This window comes from Thermobia domestica, chromosome 14, assembly GCF_964235325.1.
Source record: "Thermobia domestica chromosome 14, izTheDome1.hap1.1, whole genome shotgun sequence".
Classification (NCBI taxonomy): Eukaryota; Metazoa; Arthropoda; class Insecta; order Zygentoma; family Lepismatidae; genus Thermobia; species Thermobia domestica.
The window spans coordinates 10,554,534-10,572,959 of NC_137467.1; the positions used below are offsets into that span (position 1 = coordinate 10,554,534).

General features: G+C 37.6%; 1 protein-coding gene across 1 annotated transcript; it reads right to left on the reverse strand.

Moving 5' to 3' along the window:
- Window positions 1-1,145: 1,145 nt before the first annotated feature.
- LOC145669515 (uncharacterized) lies at window positions 1,146-16,736 on the reverse strand. Its single transcript, XM_081737699.1, has 2 exons — window positions 16,561-16,736; window positions 1,146-5,288 (listed from the first exon to the last, which is right to left on the reverse strand). The coding sequence occupies exons 1-2, from the start codon at window positions 16,640-16,642 to the stop codon at window positions 3,982-3,984; spliced, it is 1,389 nt and encodes a 462-aa protein (XP_081593825.1). The 5' UTR covers window positions 16,643-16,736; the 3' UTR covers window positions 1,146-3,981.
- Between the last annotated feature and the right edge of the window lie 1,690 nt (window positions 16,737-18,426).

Here is an 18,426-nt window from a genome sequence, read left to right on the forward strand (position 1 = left end):
CGGAAATTCAGAAAGAGCCTTCTTTGCAAATTTCTCAATAATAATCGATGAGGCTGAAGAATATGTTTAATGTTTGTATTTAAAATCCAAAATATAATTTGGGTACTACATATATTTATGTTGTTGATGGAGAAATTATCCCAATATCCTTCAAATTATCCTTCAGATTGGAAGCATTTCATATATCAATGGAATAAAAAAATTAGTAGCAGTGATCAGTGTGAGAAAAGAAAATTCATTGGGTTAAGTAAGTTCTGATCCCTTAAACCCCTATACTACAACTGCTTGAATTTCTAAAATGTTATTATTGCCCTGCATTACCTTCAGTTTTAATATTCTCGTGGAAATAACAGCTTCCATGTGTCTCTTAGTCCCTCTCATTTAGGTCTACGAGCCTTCATTCTCACCGTTGCATCGTGATTAATTCGATTGGGTAAAAAAGTGGGATGCTAAGCAAACGTTAGCATCAAAACGCTAAACATGTATTTCAGACTCTGATCGTATTTAATTTTGAAAATCTTTCTGCGTACTTTATAAGTGCACCTTATATATCACATTGTCATTAACAAATCATATGTCATAACTTTTTAATGTAATACGCATAAACTTGTTTGTGACTCTTGAAACGTTTGGGTTGCGAGCGGAGCGTTCAAGAAAATTTTTACCAAAAATATTTCTTTGCAAAACGACAACAATATTGATTTAATATCGCCTGAATACTTTTGCTGGACGCCAGGTCGTTTGCTCTTTTCCAACATTTTTCCTTTCTTCTTCCTCGTTCGGCGCCCTCTTGCTATTACCGTCCGGAGCAACTGCCCCGCTCGCACCCCCGTAGGTACGGCTCTGGTTGTATGTCTCTATTCTATATAGCCTCGGTGCTGAAAAGGATATAAAATTCCAAATCAACAACAAACCAATGCCATCTCATGGGTATGCCACTAATACTGAATTTTTTTAAAAAAAAAGCTAAATATAATTCTTAAAATAAGTTGTTTGTTTCTTAAAGATCAAATTTGTACCTAGACTTTTATTTAGGGGATTGGGAGATAACAGCGTTTCGTTTCTCTTTCGAGAATGATGAAGTCGTGTCAGTTTTGTTGTTTTAATAATGTAAAAACAATAAATTTATAAACAAAAGTCTCATTGTTAATGGTTTATTTTGTAGTTACTAATATATTACAAATATTACATCCAGAGTTAAAGCACGTTATTTTATAAATTAAAAACAACCTCCCCCCCTCAGAAAATCTAGATTTTACACATCTTCAATTTTGGTAAATATTCTTATCTTGATTTTTGAAAAACTCAATTTTGTTTCGTCTTATGAAACAGTCTTGTTCTCTTTACACAATCAGCCTTTGTTTGTTTAGACATTTGATACTTTAAATATCATATAGTAGCTTTAAGCTCTTTGTGTATAATGCAATTTATGCAAATTTCGGTACAGATTTATAATAGTCCATCAAATTAAAAAAAAGAAAATGTTTGAATCTTCTTGCTTCAAATTATTTGCTACGATACTACTGTCTGTCTTTACCCTAACACATGCCCAAATATTTGCGTACAGATTGCATATAAACTGATTTGTCTCCCTTTAGGTGTATAAATACACATTCGGACGTATGAAATAAAAATTACTCCCAAAAAACAAAAACACAAATCAACCTGTGCTAGGTGGCTACTGAAAGCAAGAATGCTATCTAACCAGGAGTGCAGCAAGGGAACCCGAGCGAGGTGCGTTCATAAGAAGCAGGTGCGTTAGTGACGGAGGGTATGTGCTTAAACGAGGATAGTGTAAAAACAAAACAATTGACATTGCATAAAATCACATACATTACAGCACTTGTAATGGTTTCACACGCACTAAGAGTAAAAAAGCTTATTTTTAGTTTAGAAAATCTGGAGATGCGAAATTTAGAAGGATTTCTGTATTACAGACACAACTTTCTGTACCAGGCTACGTATAGGTTTGTAGCTCACCCAGGACCAATCTGTACAGCCGCAAGTGGACGAAAATCATGTGTGTTCTTCCTCGTCATGTGCAGGATACAGAATACCATGGTTATGTACCTTAATAAACATTATCTGTTTGTATACAGACACTATACACCGTGGCAGGAGCAGCACTAGGAAAGCTGGAATGTACAGATTTATATAATACAGGTTTTCTACATCTTGAGAAATTTTGCACCCATAGAAATTAGTGTGTTATACAGTGGTCATTGATATGCATAGTTTCCTGCATTGTGCAGAAGTGCTCTGACACTAGAAGTTAATAAAAAATTAACACTTTCTGACCAGAGCTTAATACATTTATTTATTAGAACTAAAATAAAATTTCACAGTGTCAACAACTTAACGTTCACACAATCAGAGAAGTCTATAGGACAACGTTAAGTTGTTGAACCTTTATTATAGTTTCAACAATTTAACGTTCAGACAAGTCAATAAGATAACGTTAAGTTGCAGAAACTGTAACACTTGATTCTAGTTTTATTAAATCAATGTATTAAGCTCTAGTCAGAAAGTGTTAGTTATGTACGTAATAAGTCCCAGAGACATAATAGATAGAGTTACATGGAAATTAATGTCCTAAACACTCTTCTTTGTTATGTTATTCATTTAACGTTAAACCTCGCATTATCTAGGTATTTTTAGTACCAAGGGAGAGGGTCATTTTGTACCCACCTATTAAGATTAAATATGTCTCCCAAAAACAAATTAATAACTTACACATATCTACAGTGACTAAAGTGGACTGTACACGGGATAAGACTAATACCTATTTATTATATTGTCATCTAGGAGTGACATTTCTCCACCCACCAATGTCCACCATCTCCTACCAACGAGATGGCACTTTGTGTCCACCTACTTAAAATGCCAAATTTATGAGACACCCTAACTTTTTCAATTTGCACCACCGTAACGTATATACTTTAGCTAAATGTGTTGAGCAATAACATTATTTTCTTACAATTTCAAAGAAACTGTTAAAAGAGTAATTACAAATAACATACTGTGTTGAGCACAAAGGAACCTCTTTGTACCAATCTTTGATCAAACATGATCCCTTCTTAGTCTTTCTTTTTGGATTTTGATATTGTCAAGACTTAACACACTGCAAGATTATAAACTTACACTTGATTTACATTTTTCTTTTACTAGGACAACTCTGTTTTTCATTTGATAATGTGTTCTGATGTATTGTTTTAAAATCACATTAAAATTTACTTATTTTATGATTTACATTCACAATGTACTCTGTGGTAGTTGCAAATCACTTATAGATTTCATGTTTTTCGTGTGTGAATATATATTGGTTTATTTACTCAAAGTGATAAAAAAAAAACAGGAACTAATAGAGGGAAATAGGTCCATTATTGTGCTTGAAGAATATCTGGCAACATTGCAAGTTTTACAATCACAATCTATTTACACATACATTCTATTAGTTTGTGTATTATTAATTCTTACATATTTATTTTATAAACAAAATTAATACAACAAAGAAATAAAACATTATAAATAGCACCGACTCAATAATTTCTTAAATTAGCAAAGTAAAAACTTTTCTTAGATATCTTGACATTGATATTCGTCCATAGCAGACATATTAATATGTTTTCCACATTTAAACTTCCAAATATATTCTATTGTTGCGTAATTTTTCAGAGCATTTTGCCATTCTTCAGTGGAATTCATTTATAGAGACAAATGCAATATAGTATACGACACATCATATTATATTACATAGTAATAGAGTTTACATGATGTGCTTATAAATTAGGTGATACAAAAATAGAATACGGTAAATATTTTAGTAATCTAAGAAAAATAAGTTATCAAATATTAGTATTCTATCAAATATTAACAAGTCGTTTTATTTTTTGGTGAACTTTTGTGTTCAATTTCGAATAATCAATTATTCTTAAGGAAACGATTTCAGAGATTACAACGTACATAAGAAGCACGTTACAATTAAAGAGAGATGTATGTACATAGCACAAAAGCACAGAGAATACTGAGTGTAGATGAAACCAGGATAATTCCTGAATTGCTACCATCGTCTGGTGTTGATGAGGAGTCCGGTAGCGTAGTATCTGGAGGTGGTGTAGTATCTGGAGATGGTGTAGTATCTGGAGATGGTGTAGTATCTGGTGGAGGGGTAGTATCTGGAGGTGGTGTAGTATCAGGTGGTGGTGTAGTATCCGGTGGTGGAGTAGTATCTGGTGGCGGGGTAGTATCCGGTGGTGGAGTAGTATCTGGAGGTGGTGTATCCGGTGGTGGAGTAGTATCTGGAGGTGGTGTAGTATCCGGTGGTGGAGTAGTATCTGGAGGTGGTGTAGTATCCGGTGGTGGAGTAGTATCTGGAGGTGGTGTAGTATCCGGTGGTGGTGTAGTATCAGGTGGTGGCGTAGTATCCGGTGGTGGCGTAGTATCCGGTGGTGGAGTAGTATCTGGTGGCGGGGTAGTATCCGGTGGTGGAGTAGTATCTGGAGGTGGTGTAGTATCCGGTGGTGGTGTAGTATCAGGAGGTGGTGTAGTATCAGGTGGTGGCGTAGTATCTGGTGGCAGGGTAGTATTTGGAGGTGGTGTAGTATCAGGTGGTGGAGTAGTATCTGGAGGTGGGGTAGTATCTGGAGGTGGTGTAGTATCAGGTGGTGGCGTAGCATCCGGTGGTGGAGTAGTATCTGGAGGTGGTGTAGTATCAGGTGGTGGAGTAGTATCTGGAGGTGGTGTAGTATCCGGTGGTGGTGTAGTATCAGGTGGTGGCGTAGTATCCGGTGGTGGAGTAGTATCTGGAGGTGGTGTAGTATCCGGTGGTGGTGTAGTATCCGGTGGTGGTGTAGTATCAGGTGGTGGTGTAGTATCCGGTGGTGGAGTAGTATCAGGTGGTGGGGTAGTATCTGGAGGTGGTGTAGTATCAGGTGGTGGAGTAGTATCAGGTGGTGGTGTAGTATCTGGTGGCGGGGTAGTATCCGGTGGTGGAGTAGTATCTGGAGGTGGTGTAGTATCAGGTGGTGGTGTAGTATCAGGTGGTGGTGTAGTATCTGGAGGCTGTGTAGTGTCCAGTGGTGGCGTAGTATCTGGAGGTGGCGTACCGTCTGATGGAGGCGGAGTATCTTCAATAGGTTGTATTGGTCGTATGTTTTCATCTAATAAAACTTCATTTTCTTGCAGAGGCTTGGGTTCAACCTTCTCTATTTCATTGAAATATGAATCGTGTTTGATTAATCTCTTGCTTCGGACGTTTCTCATGTGCAGTTTCTGAAAGTTGGCAGAATCTGTAAATAGAATTAAAACATTATGATGATTAACAAAGTTTAACTTCAAAGATTTCAGTACATTTTAAATAAAATCCCATGCATAGTAACATCGCGGTATGAGAGCAAACTAATATGAGAAATTCTACTTGACTCTATGGAAGTACATCAAATATACTAACAAGGGACGTATGCGAATCGTGACAGCTAGATATTTATAAAAATTGGTACACTGAATAATTGTGGATTGTTAAACATCGTGGTGATAGTCATTCGGTATGGAAATGCCTTGTTTACCAACTACGTATATAATACGGTACATATGCCAAGTAGTGAACGGGTGAGGCTGTGCCGAGTTATACCCCAAAAACACCGGTAGAAGGCAGAAAGTGAAAAATGTGTGTAGGTAATCTGATACCTACAGGACTGGGACATGTGACCAAGAACATGGCGGTAGTTTCACACAAGCAGTGTTACCATCCCTACACAAACTTATAGTTTCTTTTAAATAGAACGTATACGATTTTATGGCATTAAAATAATTGGCATAAAACTTTAAAAGAAAATAAACAAAAGACAGGTTATCAGTGTTACCAAATAAAGGAGATATAAATCTCTAAAGTTGAGAAATTATGGGGTCCGTACAGAGAAACTAATAAATGTACGACAACAAAAAGACTGCAGAAGGAACAAATGTACAGTAGGGAGTAAACCACAGCATGAACAGCATCCAGTGACTAACGGGCTTGATACGTCATGTAGAGCGTGCGGTTAGGGTGAGAACTGTACCTATTTTGCCATACTATCTTTGGCTTTTCTGTTGTATGTATTGGTGTATTATGTTAAAATATGTATTTTGTGCCTGTATATTACAGGTAACCTGAATGTAGTGTGTTTTAACTTTATCGTTGTCTCAAATGCTTGCTAACTATACATTTTCTATATTCTCGACTGACACCTGTCACAGGTCATTAATCTTTGAGAATCGTTTCTGACGTACTTTCTTGTTACAGGTTTGTTACCTTTCGTGCTATAGCTTTTCTGTACTCTTTTCAGGCGCTACAACGTCGCTTCTGTGGTTTGGAAGGCCGGCAGGATTTTATGCAGTGTTGCAACCCCAAGACAGTTCATTTGATAGCTTTCGGGAACGATTCAGGAAACCAATTCGACACAAACACCCTTGGAATTGCTGCGCTACAGGAAGACTTGTTCATATTTTCGCATTATGTCACATGGGACTTCCTCTTTCTACGGCTACTCTAACTTTGTCCTTTTTGGGGTGAATCCTGTATGAAGTAAGTTAGTCACTGGATGCTATGCATCCTGTGGTTTACTACCTACTGTACATTTGTTCCTTCTGCAGTCTTGTTGTTATAAGTAAACATTTATTCGTTTACTTATACAAACTCCATAATTTCTCAACTTTAGAGCCTCATATCTCCCTTATTTGGCAACACTGATAACCCATCTTTTGTTTATTTCCTTTAAAGTTTTATGGCAGTTGTTTTAATGCCATAAAGTGGTATGCGTTCTATTTTGAAAACTACAAGTTTGTGTTGTGATGGCAACACTGCTTGTGTGACACTACTGCCATGTTCTTGGTCACGTGTCCCCCTCCTATAGGCATCAGGTTGTCTACATACATTTTGCATTTTCTGTCTTTTTCCGGCGTGTTTGGGGGATATAACTCCGCACAACCTCACCCGGTCACTGCTTGATATATGTATTATACGTAGCGAGTAAAAAAGGCATTTCTACACCGAGTGAATATCACCACGATGATTAGCTATCCACAGTTATTCAGGGTACCAATTTTTATAAATATCTAGCTGTCACGGTTCGCATACTTCCCTTGTAAGTTCGATTATCTTGCTGATCTTCGCATTCATGAACAAACAACGAGTAGGTGCAAAGTATATAGATATACAGGGTGCCCCAAGAATAAATCTCGTTTCTTTGAGAGGTAAGAAGGGGGTCATTCAAAGCAAAAAAAAAAAAGTTTCTACCACCATTAGTCGTATTTTCAACATTTTCTACAGAGATCAAACATAACGCATTTCAATGATAATGAAATGGCCTTTCCAATGATGTGCAGCATGTGACAGTGATATCTTTGGGAAGAATTAAATTTAAAATACTTTCAGTTCACTGGTGGATACGAAATATACCGGGTGTTCAAAAAAGATTGTACTTTTGTTTGTTTCTAAGTGCCCAGTGTGTGCGGAGAGTTTTCAGCGACAAGAATTACTATTAGATTAAAATAACTGCTATTCCCAATACCACATTTTTCCCAGATGGCGCCCACACACAATACATTTGGTTTTATGAGCGAAAAGTGTGTATCATCCCTATCCAAAATCACTCAATTTTTCGCACATGACTAAAATAATTGACACGGTTAATCGTCCTGGGGTTTCGAAATTTGGATTCTGTTCAACAAAATACGTCGAATCTATACTCTGGGGTCCGATGCGCAGAACTTTTATATTTTTGGTGGCTGTATTAATTTTAAGGGTGTTAGATTAACGTCCAACGATAAAAAATACTGTAAGGTTCCGCATGTCTTCACACCAGTGTAGCCATGTGCTTATTACACGTGTTTGCAGTAAACAAATACAACGCAGACGACAGTACCGAAGAGGATCGCCCACCATCGCCAACAGTCGGCAAGACGAAGATTACCGAAGGTAGCCGACATTTTAGGATAAAAGTCACCAGCACGCCTCAAGAAGCTTGTCCAAGCGAGTATAGAAATTCCATATCAGTTAATGAACAGAACATTATTGAGAACTAATTACAGAAATCAAACAATTTGTTCTCTTGTGTAGAGATTTCATAATCATATGGTTTCCTTCTATTGCAATTTTTATTACAACACAATCTTAATATAGCAAGTGCTTCTTCTGTAAATAAAATTTAACAGTTTAAAAACTGATCATTTAAAAAAATGTAATAGGCAAATATTACTTTTTGCTTTTTTCTTACTGTTACAGTAAGTATTAAGAGTGGAAGGTGGTAATATTTAAAAACGTAGATGGCAAATTGTTTATGATTCTCTCTTGAAGGCAATTTTGAAATCTGTTTCCTGCTCTATTTCGCTCAGTACCATTGTAGTATATAAATCGAAGGACTTGTGGTAAAACAGCCCTTGTCGATTTTTTTTTTTTTTTTTTTTTTTTTTTTTTAGATAAATGTATAGAAAGCTGCATGTTTGTACATGTTTTACAAGGTATCAGAGACACGTGCAAAGAAACAAATTTGCTGAGTTCCTCATACTGTGTACTTGAGAAAGCTCTCTTTTCACTCTTCAGAGAAATTTTGTTTTGACAAGGGTTATTTTCCGAAAATCTCTTCAATTGACATTAAAAATGGATATTTTTAATTAGATTATAGACAGACTTAATCATCAGAATTATATACTTGCAGGCAGACAGGATTACATATATATTAGTCACCATCAGCTGCTAATATCTACAGTTTGTGGGAAGGTAACTCTTGGGCCGCGCCGTGATCAGTTTCGCACACGGCACAATAAAGTCGCTTATAACTCAGGCACTATTAGTCCTACACTAATATAAGTATACATTTTTTGGAAAAGTATAAATGACAAAAAACTTTTAGAGGAGACATTTTTCTGAATTCGATCTTGTAAAGAATCTATGGTTAAAAAATTGACGTCACGTCCAACGAATACTGAGTAAAAATGAAAATATTAAGAAAATTGTTATATTTAGCTCAAATATGCACCGGAATTAAATTGTAGAAGACAGTTTAACAAAAAAATGAAAAAGTTTGTATGCTCTAGCTCCATTGATTACCGAGATATAGTGAATAATAGAAACGGCTAAAATTTCGGCTTTCTCCCCTCCCCTTCCCCTTCCGTGAGGTATTTTTTCTGGCATCCGGCATTTTTGTGATCAGTGATGTGTATATATTCAAAAAATATCGGATGCCAAATTGTCACATGATTTGCCCGTAAAGTCGAAAAGGAGAGTACTTCTGGCAGATAGATGCCTAGACTATTACTATAATAAACAATACACGCACAAGAACGTTTAGACAATCGCAAACTGCAACCAATCAGAAACGTGTATTTAGTTCCTATGGCTAGGACCGAGCGTGAGATAAAATATTCCTGCTGGACATCGACAAGATGGACGCGCTGACAGTGTACAATGCCTTCCACACGTGTGGCAGAAGGTAACAGAGATGAAAGATGATTATGTTCTAGGAATGTAACTGGTGTTCTTCTGTGCACAAAGTCAGGTACGAATTATAACAACATTACCTTTACTTTCTACTCGCTAATTGTATATTTATCTGTGGGAGACCCGGGTTCGATTCCCGGCGGGAGCTCATGTGGTTCGGATTCCACGTTAATCAGTAGGTCCACTTCTCATATAGCCTCGCTGCTGAAAGGGACGCTAAACTAAAATTCACTCACTCACATGTATATTTATCTATAGGCAATGTAGGTAATACAGAGATAGTAGACTTTATCGTTTGTCAAATTTGGAATGAAACTTAACAAATGCATCTTTGTTATTAGTGGAGATGTCAACTCATGTATATTTTGTGTCATCAGTTAATGTTTCTTATCAATCTTGAGTGTCAGTATGATTGATATGTTTGTGAAAATTGTGACAAATTCAACTTTATTCCTTTTCCAAGATCTCAACTAATATCTATCAATCATGTTATAATGGAACTTATCTCGTAATTGTGTGTTGAATGATCTTCAAAAGTAGATGCATCTTAGGCACAGCAATTGCTCTTCAGTTTTTGCCAAATCAAATATTAAATTATAGATAGGGAATACTGCGTAGTAACTCTATTGTAGCAAAATGGCATCACATCTGACTTTATACTCCAAGTTCGATTCTTGGTTGGGACACTTCGTTTTAACTTAGCATCTTGATACAATTGGACTGCTTGGGTGCCAAATGGCTTAAGAGCCTGCCATACTAAAAATAATGCAAAATTTACCATTTTTTTGCATGTTTTTCAGAAGTAAATGGAGATAATAAAATGCAACTTACCACAATCATAGATAATGTTATTCTACAGCGGGGAAAATAAACCTGAAGAATTTTCAGTGTTGCCAGAATAACATTTCCCCCCAAATCTAAGTTAAGACAGGAATTAGAGGAACGAACTCAACTGCATTTGATTACGTATCAGGTATCATGTTGTCTTAGAATCCTGTGAACTACTTTTTAAATAATTGTTGTAATTGGTTTGTAATAAACAAAATAATTTTAACATACAGTTATTAAAATTAAATAATAATGTTATTTAAAAAGTAGTTCTCAGAATACCAAAACAACATGATACGTAATCAAATCCAGTTGAGTTCGTTCCTGTAGTCGTTGCCCTAGTTTAGATTTTGGGTAAAATGTTATTCTGGCAACACTGAAAATTCTATGGATGGCAATACTGAAAATTCTTGAGGTTCATATTTTCTGTTGTAGAATAACATTATCTATGATTGTGATAAGTTGCATTTCATTGTTTCCTTTGAATTGTAAAAAACAAGCAAAATAAAAACGGTAAATTTTTAGTATGGCAGGCTCATAACTCCAAAAAATGAAAAAAAAAATGAAATAATGCATTCATTCACTTCTACAGACAAGTGTGTTTTAAAGAAAGATTTGTGTAAACAGTAAATTATAGGACCACATTATTCATAGTTCTAGTTTTGATTCCCAATTAACAGAAATATGAATCGTTCATGAAAGAGCTAATCTTCAAATTCCACTTCTAGAAAATTTCAATTTTGGAGTTAGGCCACTTGGCATCCAAACAATCCGATTAGGAATTTCGGTTTAACGTTCCACGATTATATCTTTTAGGCTAACAAAGAAAGATGACGATTAAGCCAAGAGAATGATGATGGAGAAATTGGTGGAATGAGAAAGTGGGAGAAAATGGGAGTACCACGAGAAAACTCACGGACACGATGTTGTCCACCACAAACTTACTTAGCCGGGGATCGAACCAGAGGCAAACGTTAAAGCACTGAGCCACCATGCCCCCTCCACAGTCTGATTGGGAAGTAACTTGAACCAAGAAAACAAACTATAGAGTTGAGCGGCCCCGATTTCGATTCCCGGTGGGGTCACTCGGTCGAAAAAGTGTAACACGCTTTTTCAGGCCAGCCACCCTCAATGAGGTTTTCCTGGGTTTTCCTCATTCACACCAGGCAAATGCCGGGATGGTACCTAACTTATACAGATGGTGATCAAAAAAATGGAAACACCTGCAGTTGGCAACACGTCAGATGTGTGGGTTGGCAGTGGTGTCGTGGAGCCCGCAGCGCCGGACCGCTGGTGGTGGTGTGTTAGGTCGGTCTCCATACTACGTCAGGCGCAGTGGAACAGCAGTGTCCAGTGGCTGCAGCAGACGGAGGTAGTGTAAAATGGGAGACCTCTCAGATTTTCAAATAGGGCAAATTGTTGGTGCGCGGTTATGTGGAGTGAGTGTGACGGCAGTGGCTACTGTGTTAGGTGTGTCGCGTGGGACAATGTCGAAGGTGATGACGGCGTACACAACACACGAGAAAACCACATCGGGGAAGCGGAACAGTGAGCGGAAGAAAATCATGAGTGACAGGTCACGCCGGGTATTAAAGCGCATTATCATGGCAGAACCGTCGTGCCACTGCGGAATAAGTGACGGAGGAACTCAATCAGCACCTCCCCCACCCTGTTTCGACAATCATAGTCCGCCGCGAATTACATGACATGAACTTACGGGGTCGTGTTGCAGGGACCATAACGCTTTCGCACGCCGAAAATGGTGCCGCGACCATGCAACTTGGACCGTTGAGGACTGGAAACGTGTGATATGATCGGATGAGTCATCCTTCACCCTATTCCCAACCACGGGCCGTGTTTATGTGTGGAGAACGCCCAAAGAAGCTTATGATCTGCAGTGTCTCCGCCCAACTGTGAAACATGGTGGCGGCTCGGTGATGCTGTGGGCCGCCATATCATGGTTTTCATTGGGTCCTGTGGTCACACTTAGCGGACGAATCAATGTCAACGATTATGTCGCAATTTTAGGAGACCACTTGCATCCTATGGTTCGGATGTTGTTCCCGGACAATGACGCCATCTTCCAGGATGATAATGCACCCATTCACACAGCTGGCGTTGTTGCAGCGTGGTTTGAGAAACATCGGGATGAAGTTCAACACCTCCCCTGGCCCGCCCAATCCCCAGGCTGATTTGATCACTAATACTGCTATGGAATCAATTCCTGATATTCTGCTTCTTTGGCTTCTATGCTCTATTAAAGAATTATCAATGATGATGGGTAGAGAAATTGGTTTTAAAGACAAATCCATCAGTTTCTAGAATATTTTCGACTGGCTGTTGTTCTGTTAAAGTTTCACGTTACTTTTCAAAACCTTGGCTATATGAGACATGGACTTATAGTTTAACATAGGAATCTGAATCATCGTAAAAATATGTCCAAATTTCAGGTTCTTCCATCAGATGCAACCCTGGACCTCGTACATCAAAGCCACGCGCATTACCCACTAAACAAGCAGGAGAGACATAGTATTCTACAATATTTTTTATAGTTTACCTTAATGTTCTATCGCATCATTACCTCTTTTTCCCTTTATTATTATTATTATTATTATTATTATTATTATTATTATTATTATTATTATTATTATTATTCCCAGGGACATACGCAGGAATTTATTTCGGGAGGGGTCCAACGCTTTTCGGGGGGTCAAACAGAATTTCAGGCTAAATTATATTAAAAATTGTAAAATTGCTTCTAAAATTAGACTAAATTTACAAGAAAGTCAGGATTTCGGGGAGAATCCGGACCCCCAGGACCCATCCCCTGCATACGTCCCTGCCTAATATGATAATCATGGTCTTCGTAATCGAAAAGTTTCCAACAGGGGCACGGTGGCTCAGTAGTAGAGCGTTTACTTCTGGTGCGTGGGGTCTCTGATTCGATCCCCGGCCACGTAAGTTTGTGGTACACAAAATCGTGTTCGTGTGTTTTCTCGGGCTGCCTGCGTTTCCTCCTACTTTGTCATTCCACAAATTTGTCAATCATCATTCAGTTGCTTTAATAACCTATCTTCCTTAGCCTAAAGGGTATAACCGTGGGACGTTAAACTGAATAATTTCATTTGATTTTCGAAAAGTCTCCATTTCGAACCCTGGGACTTGGAAATCTGACTGCTTCGTTTCGATTTTTTTTATCTGTTTCATCAGGTGGTTTCTGAGATAGTAAAATTAAGGTGGATCACTAGGTGTTCCCAGTGCTATGCTAAACGCTGCTTAAATAGTGTAGCGTTGCCAGATAGTGTCGAGTGTTTACTGATGCCAGATAATAAGGAAGTAATCATGGAATTCTGCTTGGATACTTGCTAGAGAAATTAGTTTTCGACCTTTACCGCAATTTCGCTTCTCGAACTGCAACGCTGGAATCCAGGAATTTTCTTATTGTAACTACTACAGTAAACGTACAAATTTGGCAACAACACATTATGGCGTTCTGCGCAAGTTTCGTATCAAAATCTATTTCCTTAAATTTAAATTAATATTTAAATAAAATATGAAACATAACACGAAAAACGGGCGAACAATATATCTATTTCGTAATAAGATCGTTACCTTAAAATACTTTACACGTACAAATAAACATTTCGTGAAACTGAGCATTTCTTGTAAGATTTTACAGAAAGTGCCATCTTGTGTGTTCCTTGTAAAACAAGTCAAATATTTTCCTTTGTTTGTTACATTTTTGGATATCAGGAGACACAACAAAATGGGTCAGTGTCTTGTGCTGTAGCTGAAACATTACTCTATCTTATAGTACAATATTTATAATATGTAACGTTTCATTGCGGAGTAGTTAAGGCAATGAGCTAAAATATGTACTGACATCCGGGTGGTTATCCACCTTAAATGTGTAAATTGCAGGAGGCACGATGACTCAGCGGTGGGTAGAGCGCTTACCTCTGCTGCATGGAGTCCCTGGTTCTATTACCGTACAAGTAAGTTTGTGCTAGACAACATCATGCTCGTGGGTTTTCTCGGGGTACTCCTGTTTCCTCCCACTTTCTCATTTCATTAATTTCGTCATTCACTTGCTTTAATAGTCGCCTCCCTTAGCCGTGAGACGTTAAAATAAAAGATTTTATTTCCGAACTGTGGGAACTGCAAATCGGACTGCTTCATTATGATTTGTCATCTGCTTCATCAGGTGGTTTACACCAGTGGTTCTCAACTTTTTTTGACTGACGGCAAACTTCACTAAACGTCCAGGGCATCGCAACGCATGTGTTCGATATTTTTAATAATAATAATAATAATAATAATAATAATAATAATAATAATAATAATAATAATAATAATAATAATAATAATAGTGTAACCCTAAAAGATTTTATAATGTAATGAATCTGTGTTGTAGCTAGCGCCAGAGGTACAGTCTGTCTCGAAGTTGATTTTAACTAATTATTATTAAATTCTTCATGATTTTTTAAATGCTAAAATTTCGTGACATTCCCTAGGATACAGCGTGGCACACCAATGTGTCGCGACACAATGGTTGAGAACCACTGGTTTACGCGGATAGCAAAGTAAATGTGTAAATTCTGACCGTGTTTCCTGTGATTTTGTTTTTTCTTCTCTCTTTTTTTTTTTTTTTGAAATGAAACGTAATTTCTGGTTTAGCGTCTTACGTTTATGCCTCTCAAGCTAAAGAAGACATATGACTAATGAATGACTAATGAAATTTAATGATTATGAAATAATTAGTGGAAGGTTAATGTGGAAGAAAATGGGAAAACCTCTAGAGAAAACCCTCAGAGACGATGCTGTCAGCAGAAAACTCACACGCCTGGAATCGAAGCAATGATCCCTCGCACCAAAGGTGAGAACTCTACAAGCTCTGTAAAATGTTTTATACTGATATGACTTAAACTTTGACAATAACTTTATAAATAAATTCTGCTGAAGACAGTAAAGAGGATCATGGGGTATGGGGTATGGATAACCATCCTTAAAGTCACCGTTCTTAGACACCATTAACGAAGAGGACCAAGATAATGGCACTAAGAACAGCTGCATATCCTTGTAGCATAGGCAACCAATATTTCTATGCTCCTGTACGGGTTGCATATAAACTAGGAAATGTAACAGATTTTAAATGGGATATGAATAGCCACCGTTATAATCATTACCCATGAAGATGTTTTAACGGATTGATTCTATTGACGAAATCGGCCGAGATAATGGCAGTAACAACACCTACATATCCTTTGCCCATAGGCAACCAACATCTCTTTGCTACTATGCAGGTTGCATAGAAGCTAGGGAATGATTTTAGAATGTATACAGAATATGGACAGCTAATGTTTACATCACCGTTACCCATGAATTGTGTTAACGGATTCACTTTAGTAATGAACTCAACCGAGCTAATCACTTAAGCTGTCTGTTGCAAAATAAATGAATTAAATAAATTCGCTTTCGTTCAAGAAGTACGTCATGTGTTGTGGGACGTATTAAGACTACAAATTTTGAAAGTCCCGCTGTGTGTTATAATAAATTGGGCACCACGAAGTACGAATTTATTCCAAGTATTTGATAATTAATAATTATAATATCATAGCCTTCAAGATTTTCTTTAAAACAAAAGTCTTAAAAAGCAGCAAATTATAAATTACTGACTACAAACAAAGAAACTAACTCTATGGTCTATGGAACTCGAAGGTTCAATGCCGCCTTCACAAAAGCTCTCCACCGGCTTCTATCCTTAGCTAATTGGACCCAGTTTCTACTTTGTATTCCTATTTCTGCGAGATCCATCTTAATATTGTCCTCCCATCTGCGCCTAGGTCTTCCTAATGGTCGTATTCCGATTGGTTTACCAGTTAAAACTTTGAAAGCGTTCCTACTTTCTTCCATTCTGGCTACATGACCTGCCCACCTAAGACTCCTAGATTTGATGTCCCTAACAATGTTTAGTAAGCGAAACAAATTATGCAATTCCTCGTTATAAGGTTTCCACCATTCCCCACTGCGGTTGCTCTTGGGTCTCAATATTCGTCTCAGGGTTTTATTCTCAAATACTTTCAGTCTACATTGTTCCCTAAGAGTAAGAAACCATGTTTCGCAACCATACAGAACAACAGGCATGATTATCGTTTTATAAATTACAGTAAAAAAAAAAAGTAAAGAAAATGTCCTAAATTGAATTACGAAACGTAACCAGTTATGTCAAGTAAATTATACATTATACTGAAAGATACCTGCTGCTGAATATCGTGGAATTCCGTCAATGCTCAGAGCTATTGCTAAGAGCAACGCAGTATGCACTGTAATGCGGAACATCCTTCGTACACTGCAGAGTTAGATCCAGATGAAGCCACAGCCGCGAAGCGACTGGATGAGATCTAGATTTATCAAGAGATTATGAAGTCGGTCAGAACCAATGTCTCCTTAATTATCTTTCCGTGCTTAAATACGATCAGAAAAGAATTAACATTGATAAACTCCATCCTAAGCGTTTCATTGGTTGGCGATTAAAAGCTAATGTTTTCTACGTCAGAGAAAATAAAATGTTTGTCATCTTTCATTGGAATGAGGAAATAACTGTTTTTAAAAATTTATATTTGTGTTGCAATTTGGTGACACGTCAAAATACAATCTAATATTATTATTATGTTTACTGAAGTAATAGTTGTTAGCAAAACTAGGAGAAGTGTCTTCCTTTGCATGGAATAAGATAAGATTAATGTCGAGCATTTGAGAGATGTGCAAACTTCTGGGTTCACTGTACCCGTTGTCATAAGTTCGAACTTAACTGGTGTTTCATAAACCTTTTCAAATAGTGTCCCCAAATTACTTTTACCAACATCAAGTCCAGCTAAACCGAAGTAGATTGGTCTGATTTTCAAGGGCACCGATCCTGGAGGGGCCAGGGTCTCCGGGCCCCTTGTATTTTATGAATATGCATTTTTATTGTTATATGTATCATCCTATATATATATATATATATATATATATATATATATATATATATATATATATATAATTTGTGAATGGGCCCCACCAAAGTTACAGAGAAATCGGCGCCCTTGCTCATTTTATGGAACACATTAGTTTTCAGAAATATCATTGTTTTTTACATATGTTCTCAATTTCTCTTTCCTCCCTTCCCCTACCCTGAAATCAAAACCCGATTGATCAATTATCTCTCCCCAAAGTAATTTTTAAGATATCCTTCAGTATTTAACGAAAAATATTTCAGTTTAACGTCTCACGATTATGCCTGTTAAGCTAAGAAAGACAAATGGTTAAAGCAACTGAATGATGATAGAAGAATTGGTGGAATGAGAAAGTGGGAGGAAACGGAGTAACCCTGAGAAAACCCATGTACACGATGTTGTCCACCACAAACCTGCCTGGTCCAGCATGTAACCAGGGACCGTACGCACCAGAGGTAAACGCTCTACCACCGAATTACTGTGCCCTGCAGTATTTAACGGAAATTGTTAGGTTCTACAGATTTGCATTGTAAGTAATAACAGAATATTAACTCGGTTGGCAAAGGGGCGCGGTGGCTCAGTGGTAGAGCGTTCATCTCCGGTGCTTGGGGTCCCTGGTTCGATCCCAGCTCGCGCTGTGTGGACTTTCTGGTGGACAAACACCGTGCTCGTGTTTTTTCTCGGGGTTCTCTCGTTTCCTCCCACTTTATTCATTCCACGTTTTCATTCATTTCTCATTATCAACGCCTTCTTTAGCCTAACCGGCATGACTGTGGGACGTAAATCTTAAAGATTTCATTTTTTTTTTCGGTTGGCGTAACGTCCCGATGTTCTCGAGTTGTTTACAAGAGCAAAATTAGCACATGCTTTTTTTTGGGGGGGGGCACATTCCTTCCGGTTCGATCACCAGTCAGGATTAGTGTGAGGGCACCGTAGACCAGTTGTAGAGTGCTTACCTCTGGTGCATTGAGTCCCTGTTACGATCCCCGGCCAAAATAAGTTTGTGGTGGTCAACATCGTATTCTGTGGGTTTCCCGGGACACTCCTACATTCTCATTCCACCAATTATTCTATCATCATTCACTTGTCTTAATCATCATCACCCTTATCCTTAAAGGACATAATAGT

Excerpts from the sequence above, each read along its gene's own strand:
- LOC145669515 (XM_081737699.1), bottom strand. The coding sequence starts at position 16,642 with ATGTTCCGCATTACAGTGCATACTGCGTTGCTCTTAGCAATAGCTCTG. Across the intron at positions 5,289-16,560 it reads TCCACGATATTCAGCAGCAG|ATTCTGCCAACTTTCAGAAA; the intron begins GTATCTTTCAGT and ends TTCTATTTACAG.